This window comes from Engraulis encrasicolus, chromosome 1 (genome assembly GCF_034702125.1).
Source record: "Engraulis encrasicolus isolate BLACKSEA-1 chromosome 1, IST_EnEncr_1.0, whole genome shotgun sequence".
Taxonomy (NCBI): domain Eukaryota; kingdom Metazoa; phylum Chordata; class Actinopteri; order Clupeiformes; family Engraulidae; genus Engraulis; species Engraulis encrasicolus.
In genome coordinates, this window is record NC_085857.1 from 45,248,723 (window position 1) to 45,258,722 (window position 10,000).

Here is a 10,000-nt window from a genome sequence, read left to right on the forward strand (position 1 = left end):
TTGAGAGAAATAGTTGTACAAGTCTACCATTAGGAGGAACATGAGGTACGTGATTTAATAAATCTGAATAAAATATTAAAAACTGCATACACACATGTCACTTTGTTTCTTTTAAATATAATACAATGTTACAAAAATCTGTTTAGTAGCCTATTTGCAAAGCATGATTGGAATCCTTTGTAATGCAACATGAAGTAATGTAATGTTGCCTTGTCCTGTCATGATGTGGGGTGTAGTGTGTTGTACTGGTGTATTGGCGTTGCCCCCTGCTCACGCCATGTAGTACACTCATGTAGTACAGTCATGTCATGTAGTGGTGTATTGTAATGCAATGCAATGTAATCAGAGATGCACCGGATCCTGATTTTTAGGATACTGCCGGATACCGGATCCACTGCTTAAGATCCTGCCGGATCCGGAACCGGATACCGGATCCAACGAAAGGGTTGAAACACTTAGCCATCTCGCACACGTGGGCCCTTTTTATTACGTTGGCGCAAACTATTTTGAAGACTTATTGGCTTACTGCCACACTGCCTTCAACTGCCGCTTCCAAAGGGCTTTCAGTCCATGCAGCGATTGGGGTTGTGGAAGACTGACTGAAAAGCCTAGGCTACGTAAAAAGTAGAGATGCCCCAGATCCTGATTTTTAGGTAACTGCCGGATACCGGATCCACTTCTTAAGGTCCTGCCGGATCCGGATAGTCTGAAAAACCCTATTATCCTGCCGGATCCGGAACCGGATCTTGGATCCTGTACATCTCTAAATGTAATGTAATGCGTATTATTTCCATTGTCAACAGGGCATGGGTTCCTTACTCACCTGTGGTCCGACCACACCTCCAGGCCCAGGAGGACCTGTCTTTCCTTGGAAGCCCTGCAGTGGAAACAAGGTCACAAAGGTCAGGCTTACTGTACATCACTGTAGTAGCTCAAGCACATGTCTTTATGTCTGTAGTGTATTTAAACACCGTGATAGTTGGCGCTAAGTGCTTACATTATATATATTATAAGGCTTGTAGAAGTTATACTCTGAGGAGAGTATAAACTTAAATTGTGAAACCAAAGTGATTTTGCCTGCCTGCGTGCCTGCGTGTGAGACAGAGTGTGTGTGTGTGTGTGTGTGTGTGTGTGTGTGTGTGTGTGTGTGTGTGTGTGTGTGTGTGTGTGTGTGTGTGTGTGTGTGTGTGTGTGTGTGTGTGTGTGTGTGTGTGTGTGTGTGTGTGTGTGTGTGTGTGTGTGTGTGTGGTTTGTTCACAGCGTATCTATTTTCACTTTACACAGCAAACTCACCGGCTCCCCCCGCTGGCCTGGGTGTCCTGGTAATCCATCTTTACCATTGGGGCCCTGCAAAGCAACACCATAGAGTCGAGTAAATGGTAAACAGACTGCATTTATATAACGCCTTTTCACTCTTTCCAGCAATCAAAGTGCAATACATTGTATGTCTCACATTCACCCATTTATACACCGGTGGCAGTGGCTGCCATGCAGGGTACCACCCTGCCACCAGGGGGGTCATGGGTTCAGGCAGAGCCGAACGGCTCCTCTACCACCTGATCCACCACTCACGAGTGACATTTATTTATTCCTGAGGAAATTAAGGTGCCATTATTACACACATTAAGCCTACTGCATTGGCAGATCACAAAAAATGGTTAAATGTTTGTACTTTGTATATGTTCCATGTGTTCAATAGGTAGTCTTTAAACATAGATATGAACACTATGTGCCATGGCCAGCCTTTTGGTGTGGCTCCACCCCAGGCGCGGCCATCTTAGGCCAGTATATTGATATTTCTCATAGATGTTATCTCCACCTACATGATAATATGTGTATTGCCTTGTCACTGATTGATGGTAGCAATATGCTGGCTAAACAGGGCAGCGATCTGACTTCGGCCATTAGTTCCAATACAAGGGAGTGGTCAATGTGGTACTGTATTGTAGTGTTCATATCTATGGTCAGTAATTGAGTGTTTAGATTAGATTAGATAACTTTATTGCTACCCAAGGGTAGATTTGGGTTAGAGTGTTTACAGAAAAGAGTGAATGAGAGGCTACTGCAACCTATGTACTGCAACCTAGCGATGTATTAGTGTATGTTTCCACTTCTAACACAGGGCTATGCTTACATTGGGACCCTTTGGTCCTGGCTCCCCATTTCTTCCCTGAGGTCCTTGGGGCCCCTAGAAGAAGAAGAAGAAGAAGAAGAAGAAGAAGAAGAAGAAGAAGAAGAAGAAGAAGAAGAAGAATTGTAGGCATACACAGTGAGGATAATAGTGAGAATTGATTAAAATAGTACACTTAATCTGAAACAGAATATACTAAAAAAAACAGATAGACTAAGTCTTGAATAAAAATGTCTGAATAACAGTAACAAAGTCATATGGAAAGCGGAGGGGTTCTTACTCTATCTCCAGTTGGTCCTGGTGGACCATCATGTCCAGATGACCCCTAAAGACATTTCCAAAACAACAATATGGTTATTAGCATCAATTAGCAATTGGCATCATGAAAACAATATGGTTATTCCACCGATTACAAAAAGTAGCATCAGGGAATCAATGTGGTAAATTGCATCAAATAGAAATTAACATTAGGGGAAATGGTTAGTATCAATTATTTAGAATATGGTTATTAAGTATCAATTAGCAATTAGCATTGGGAAGACAATGGTATCATCGAAGATTCTCAATAAGGTAACCAGTAGTAGCATAAATTAGATGTCCGTTATTGCTATCAGCAGGGCCGTTGACAGCTTTGCCTGGGCCCAGGAAAAAGTAATCTGAAAAGGCCCCCCAACCCAATACATTCAATGCAATAAGGACCCAATTCTGTTTCCATGTATTTTCACAGCCGCCGGTAAAAATCGCTTCTGTCTCACCCCACTTCCCCGATCTGGGGTGCATTTCTCAAACGAGAAGTTGTTAGCCTATTAGCAACTTCGATAGTTGCCAATGCGAAAATGCATTGAAAACAAGTAGCTAATGTAGTAAGCAACTTTGGTTTCGAGAAATGCGCCCCTGGTGAGTAAAGGCCCTTATGGATTGCGTCAAAACATCTGACCTTTAACCCTGTCTTTCCTGTTGGACCTCTTGCTCCTCTGGCTCCACGAGCGCCCTGTATAGATAGGCATGAAAACATTATAACAAAACAATGCATAGACAAAATACATTTACAAAATATATATATATATATATATTAGGGGTGGGCACTAGATTAATCTCACTATAATCATGACATTAATCCAGATTAATCTGGTTTAAAAGGGCTCATTCAGAACATGCGTCCTACCGGAATAATGACTAAAAGTAATGATCGGGAACAGATGTCATCGCCTTTATCCAAAATGCATCTAATATAATGTTTATTTCCAGGCCGTTAAGCAGTTTATACGTATACTGTATAAACTGTATATATATACATTTTCCTATATATAACTCTGTAGCTCTCCCATCAAAATAATAATAATATTTATTCCTTTCCGCTCCCCATGGGTCGTTAGAGTGTATATTTACCAGATATCACTTTTTGTCTAAAACTTGATATCAATCGAAATCATAATACAATCTCACACATGACCATTAGATGGGGAAGCAGAGACACTTACGTTGGGCCCTCTTTGTCCAGCAATTCCTGGTGATCCTTGTGGCCCCTTTAGAATAGAAGCAGAACACAAAATGGTTACCAAACCGACGGTATCCATAACAGAACACTGAGCATTCTGCTCCCTGGGCCTAATACAGTATTTGATCGCTTTGTTGATGTTTGGTCTCATGCATGCATTGCATACACACGCACAGACACACACACACACACACATACGCACACACACATACACGCACGTGCAAACACACGTACACACACACATACACGCGCGCGCACACACACACACACACACACACACACACACACACACACACACACACACACACACACACACACACACACACACACACACACACACACACACACACACACACACACACACACACCCTCGCACACGCACACACACACACACACACACACACACACACACACACACACACACACACACACACACACACACACTGTCCATAGAGCCAAACAAATACAGATGTTCAAAGCACATGATCAAAACATTTTTGTGTGTATGTGTGGGGATTTTTTTTACAGTAAGTGTGTCCATTCCCATTTATTGAGCACCATGAACTCGGACACATTTAGAACAGATGGGACACATGGCAAGCAAACTGAAATAGATTACCGTAAATATGTATCCGCATACCACGCATATTTATCCCCCCTGTCCACACTAGCTCACAAGCCTGAGGTCACGTCAAGTTTTTGTTTACTTTACAATAAAATACATTTTACAGGAGAATTGAAGCAAAGATTGTCTGAGGTCACGTCAAGTTTTTGTTTACTTTACAATAAAATACATTTTACAGGAGAATTGAAGCAAAGATTGTATTTAGATCAAACACAAATTGAAATAGTTAAAATCGAAATTGGATGAGTTAAAAAATGTTTTCCACATACAGTTAATGGGTAACGATTTTTCCATGCCTGTAATAAGAGTCCAGATTCAGATATATGCAGGAGTTCCTATGCTGCCATGATGAGCTCACACCTCTTTCATATCCCTGCGTTCCTTTCCGGCACCACCTGTCTAAATCTGCTTGGTTTAGCAGTGTGTGTGTGTGTGTGTGTGTGTGTGTGTGTGTGTGTGTGTGTGTGTGTGTGTGTGTGTGTGTGTGTGTGTGTGTGTGTGCGCGTGCGCGCGCGTGCGTGCGTGCGTGCGTGCGAGCGTGTGTGTGTGTGCTTGTGTGTTTGTGTGTGTGTGTGTTTGTCCAAACAGCTTTATTGTGGGCACGTCCTCCGCAATTGTTAATTCAGCAGCTGAAGCAGCATTAGTTGCTGCAGTGTTGACGAAGCAGCAGTCAGCCACAGCAATAACGGGAGGAAACATGACTGGCCTGTTAGCCATCTATTTACAGACTTAATAGTCCTGATTCTATGCACTGAATAATATTCTGATTTGAGGATGTTTTCAGTATTTACTCACTGAGAACAGTTGCACGGAATAGATCGATGTCACTCACTCACTCACTTAATATAAGTCATTCATTCATTCATTCATTCATTCATTCATTCATTCATTCAGACATTTGTTCATTCATTTGTTCATTCATTCACTCAGTCACTCAGTCACTCACTCATTCACTCACTCATATGTGCTTAGATTCATTCATTCATTCATTCATTCATTCATTCATTCATTCATTCATTCATTCATTCATTCATTCATTCATTCATTCATTCATTCATTCATTCATTCATTCATTCATTCAACCTAGAAAACGATTAGAGACAATTGACTGCTACCATCTTTTCATTCCTTCACTCATTTGTTCTTGTTGTTTGAAGGCTTAACTACATATTTAGATTTATTCACAGTGAGGAAGAAGGGTTAGGGTGGCCATCATCATGCTCCACCACCATCTTTATTTCATTGGTTCACTCTCTGAAATTTGGATTAAGCGTGTATGCATACGTCTTCGTTCTCATTGGAGAACAAACTTCTCGTGATCGTGCAGCTCTCGCAGGAGAGTGGCTGTCCATGCGGTGGACTGATCATCAAAGTGCCACACGGGGTCCGCAGGGAACACTGCACTGAAGAAGCTGAGATAGACTACGTAGCGTATTGGGCAAGATCGCTGGCCGTGGTGCTGAAGTGTGTGAGCACTAGAGCATGACACGGGAGTGGATTTTCACTCCCGTCCCATCCCCATCCCTGAAGTAAAAGAAACAAATCCCATCCTGTCCACTCCTGAAAAGAATGTCTCCCAATCCTGCCCACTCTAACTCAAAATCAACCCAACTTTTGAGAAAAAATAAACTGCATTCCCGCTCCCATTCATTTTCATTCCCGCTCCTGCCCGCTCCCATTCATCTTTATTCCTGCTCCTGCCCACTCCCGTTCATCTTTAAAATTTTGACTCCCATCCCACAGGAATCCCACGGGACCCACGGGAATTCCAGAAAAAAGTCATCCTCTAATGGACACGCCCCTGCAGATGATGGTTGGAGAGCAATGGAGCGAGGTGAACTAGAAGGAAGGTAAGGCAAGACACCTGACGAATCGATCGAACAGCTGCGGAAGGGAGGCGAAAGGGGAGGTGGTGGGTGCGAGCGAGAAAGAACATTTTTGACTGGAGACAGGTGAGCGGAGAATAATTGCTGTATAGTTAAATAAAGGCGCTCTATGGTTAAATAAAGGCGCTTTCCAATTCCGGTGCGCTGAATTCCATCAAATGAGGGCAGAGCGGAGAATGAGATGCAGCTGGTTGAATAGGCGTTCTTATCTTTTCTTGATGAATTCAGGCGAATGACAGTTGAGTGGAGAACAGAATGCAGGTGGTCAATTAGGCATGCCAAAATTCATTACGCTTCTCTCAAACATTCGTTTTTAGCAAAACGTGCATTTCCGGTGGACAGAAACACACACGCACCCAGAACAAACGCACACACAAATCGGACGATCACATAACCTCCTTGGCGGAGGTAAAAAGGGAGATTATCTGTGTGCGGTTCATCCTTGCCATTGAACTTCACCTTGTGACCCTGCACCCGGCTAAAATTGGATGTGCGTGAGATTTGACTGGGACTGCCACCGCCATTTCCTTGCATGCACTTCTGCAGGGTCTTTTTCAAAACAAACTTTCCACGTTGATTTATTTATATATAGGATTTGTTTATTTATTTCTTTTTCAGACTTACTTTTTTGCCCTTCTCGCCAGCTATGCCGACCACTCCGGGGAAACCGTCTCCTCCCTGTGGGGGAAAACAAAGACACAAAATGTGTATTACTAGAGAGATGGGAGAGAGAGAGAGAGAGAGAGAGAGAGAGAGAGGGAAGAGAGAGAGAGTCCATCTCTTCCCTAAGGGGCAGACAAAGACACAAAATACCTCTTACCAAAATGGCTCTCTCACTGGAGAGGCGTGTGTGTGTGTGTGTGTGTGTGTGTGTGTGTGTGTGTGTGTGTGTGTGTGTGTGTGTGTGTGTGTGTGTGTGTGTGTGTGCGTGCGTGCGTGCGTGCTTGTGTGTGTGTGTGTACATTTGCGTTGTGTGTGTTTGTATACAGGGAAAGAAAGACAGTGAGAGAAACAGAGAGATGGACAGAGAGACAAACCACGACATGGAGTGAGAGCATTGTTTTAGAAAGAGGGTGTGTATGTGTGTGTGTATGTTTGCGTATGAGAGTGTGTGTGTGTGTGTGTGTGTGTGTGTGTGTCTGTGTCTGTGTCTGTGTCTGTGTCTGTGTCTGTGCGCGTGTTTGTGTGTGTTTGCGGGTGTGTGTGTGTGTGTGTGTGTGCGTGTGTGTGCGCGTGTGTGTGTGTGTGTGTGTGTGTGTGTGTGTGTGTGTGTGTGTGTGTGTGTGTGTGTGTGTGTTTGTGCGCGTGTTTGTGTGTGTTTCCTTGTGTGTGTGTGCGTGTTTGTGTGTGTTAGCGGGTGAATGTGTGTGTGTGCGTGTCTGTGTCTGTGTCTGTGTCTGTGTCTGTGTCTGTGTCTGTGCACGTGTTTGCTTGCGTGTGTCTGTGTTTGTCTGTGTGTGTGTGTGTGTGTGTGTGTGTGTGTGTGTGTGTAAGCATCTCATCTCACCTTGGGACCCTGTCTTCCTGGGTAGCCTGGCAACCCTGGAACTCCCAGCTTACCCTGATAGCGGGGAGAGAGAGAGAGAGAGAGAGAGAGAGAGAGAGAGAGAGAGAGAGAGAGAGAGAGAGAGAGAGAGAGAGAGAGAGAGAGAGAGAGAGAGAGAGAGAGAGAGAGAGAGAGAGAGAGATAGATATAGAGATAGAGATGGAGATGGAGAGGCAGAGAGATAGATATAGGGACAGAGATGGAGAGGCAGAGAGATAGATATAGGGACAGAGATGGAGAGGCAGAGAGATAGATATAGGGACAGCGAGGGAGAGGCAGAGAGATAGATATAGGGACAGAGATGGAGAGAGAGAGAGAGAGAGAGAGAGATAGATGGAGAGGCAGAGACATAGATATAGATATAGATATAGGGACAGAGAGAAAGATAAGGAAAGTGTGGGAGATGGATGGAGGCACAGAGAGAGAGATGTGATGGAGAAGGAAGAAGAGAAATGATACATTTACTTATACTGTCAAACAGCATTAAAAACAAAAAACATACATTTACCAGAAGAATGGATAAAACTTTGATGTGTCTAAAATGGTGCACTTTCATCATTTGAATCAGAGATGTGGTGTTGTGACTTGGACTTGAGTCAGACTTGAGTCCCCAATTAATAACTTGGGACTTGACTTGGCAATATTGGGAATGACTTGTGACTTGACTCGGACTTGACTGTTTTAGCTTGAAATGATGTGCAGTGACATGTGAGGTCTAAATAGGCCCTACTGTATATTTCAGCGTTTTCTGCCTTTGTATATGATTTTCCCTTAGCCAATACCAGTAGGCCTAATAGTTTTTGTTACAAACACAACTGTTAAAAAGCAAAATGGAGAGGTAAGGAATTTATAAACAAAAGTAGCTTGTTTAAAAGTTGTTAAGGACTTGGTCAAAAAAACTTGGACTGGGACTTGACTTGGCTTTGGTAAGGTTTGAACTTGGACTTAACTTGGCTTGGGTGAGACTTGGACTTTACTTGGCTTGGCTTGGGTGAGACTTGGACTTGGACTTTACTTGGCTTGGGTAAGACTTGGACTTGGTCAAATGTGTGTTAACTCTGACTTGATTAGAGGGACTTGAGGCTTACTTCAGACTTGCAAATTAGTGACTTGGTCCTGTCTCTGCCTTGAATACTATCATCTACTGAGTGTAGATTGTAGAGTAATGTTGTACAGGCAGTGGATGTGACATGACAGTGTGTGCCATGCAGGGTACCACCCATAGGAGCAATTTGGGGTTAAATATCTTGCTCAAGAACACAGCGATGGGGTCAGGCAGAGCTGGGCTCGAACCTGAAACCTTCTGCTTGCCAAACAGGCTCCTCTATCACCAAAGCCACTACAGCATGTATATGCTATGCAATGCAATGCAATAAAATGTTATTTAATTTAATCTAATGTAATGTGTCAGGGTACCTTCTCTCCAGCGATTCCCAGTGGGCCGGCCTCTCCCAGGGGGCCCGACTGACCTTTGGGGCCCTCCAGACCGTCCTCACCACGGGGCCCATTACCCCCAGTGTCACCCTAGAGGGGAGAGAGAGAGAGAGAGAGAGAGAGAGAGAGAGAGAGAGAGAGAGAGAGAGAGAGAGAGAGAGAGAGAGAGAGAGAGAGAGAGCATATGCAGGAGAGATATTAGGGGGTGGTGGGAGGGTGATGCGTCATCTCTACAAATTTGTCAATATGTCAATATCAGTCCATAATGGAGAAACAAAACGATGGATGAAAAGTAGAGCTATAGGTAGCAGAGAGAGAGAGAGAGAGAGATAGAGATAGAGATAGAGATAGAGATAGAGATAGAGAATGAGAGAGAGGTGGATATGTAAGGTAGGTGGAGGAAATGAGAGATGAGGGATGGATAGGAAGACAGCTTAATAGATAGATAGATGGAAGTGGAGGAGAAGATGAATGGCAGCGGGCTTACGATGTCTCCTTTTGTTCCCATCTCTCCTTTAGTTCCAGGGAAACCATCTTCTCCCTGCGTATGCACGCACACACACACACACGCAAGCACGCACGCACGCACGCACACACACACACACACACACACACACACACACACACACACACACACACACACACACACACACACACACACACACACACACACACACACACACACACACACACGATCAGACTGTCAGTCTAAAGGAAGTGCTTCACTGTGATATGTGCCAAGTATTTTACATAAAGTTATGCATTAACTGCATGTTCATTTGATTAGGTTTCAGTGCCATTGACATGGTACTAGCCACGTAGAATCTCATATGTAGTCAATTAACTAAGTTGTAAGTTGTAGTTGCAGTAGTAAGTCCAT

General features: G+C 43.7%; 1 protein-coding gene across 1 annotated transcript in view; it reads right to left on the bottom strand.

Moving 5' to 3' along the window:
* The window catches only part of LOC134457520 (collagen alpha-1(XI) chain-like), a 143,879-nt gene that overhangs the window by 6,476 nt on the left and 127,403 nt on the right, over positions 1–10,000 (bottom strand). The window contains exons 28-37 of the mRNA XM_063209530.1: positions 9,608–9,661; positions 9,103–9,210; positions 7,648–7,701; positions 6,765–6,818; positions 3,613–3,657; positions 3,069–3,122; positions 2,412–2,456; positions 2,135–2,188; positions 1,294–1,347; positions 824–877 (exon numbers count right to left, since the gene is read on the bottom strand). Coding sequence (XP_063065600.1) covers positions 824–877; positions 1,294–1,347; positions 2,135–2,188; positions 2,412–2,456; positions 3,069–3,122; positions 3,613–3,657; positions 6,765–6,818; positions 7,648–7,701; positions 9,103–9,210; positions 9,608–9,661 — 576 coding nt within the window. The remainder of the gene's footprint in view (positions 1–823; positions 878–1,293; positions 1,348–2,134; positions 2,189–2,411; positions 2,457–3,068; positions 3,123–3,612; positions 3,658–6,764; positions 6,819–7,647; positions 7,702–9,102; positions 9,211–9,607; positions 9,662–10,000) is intronic.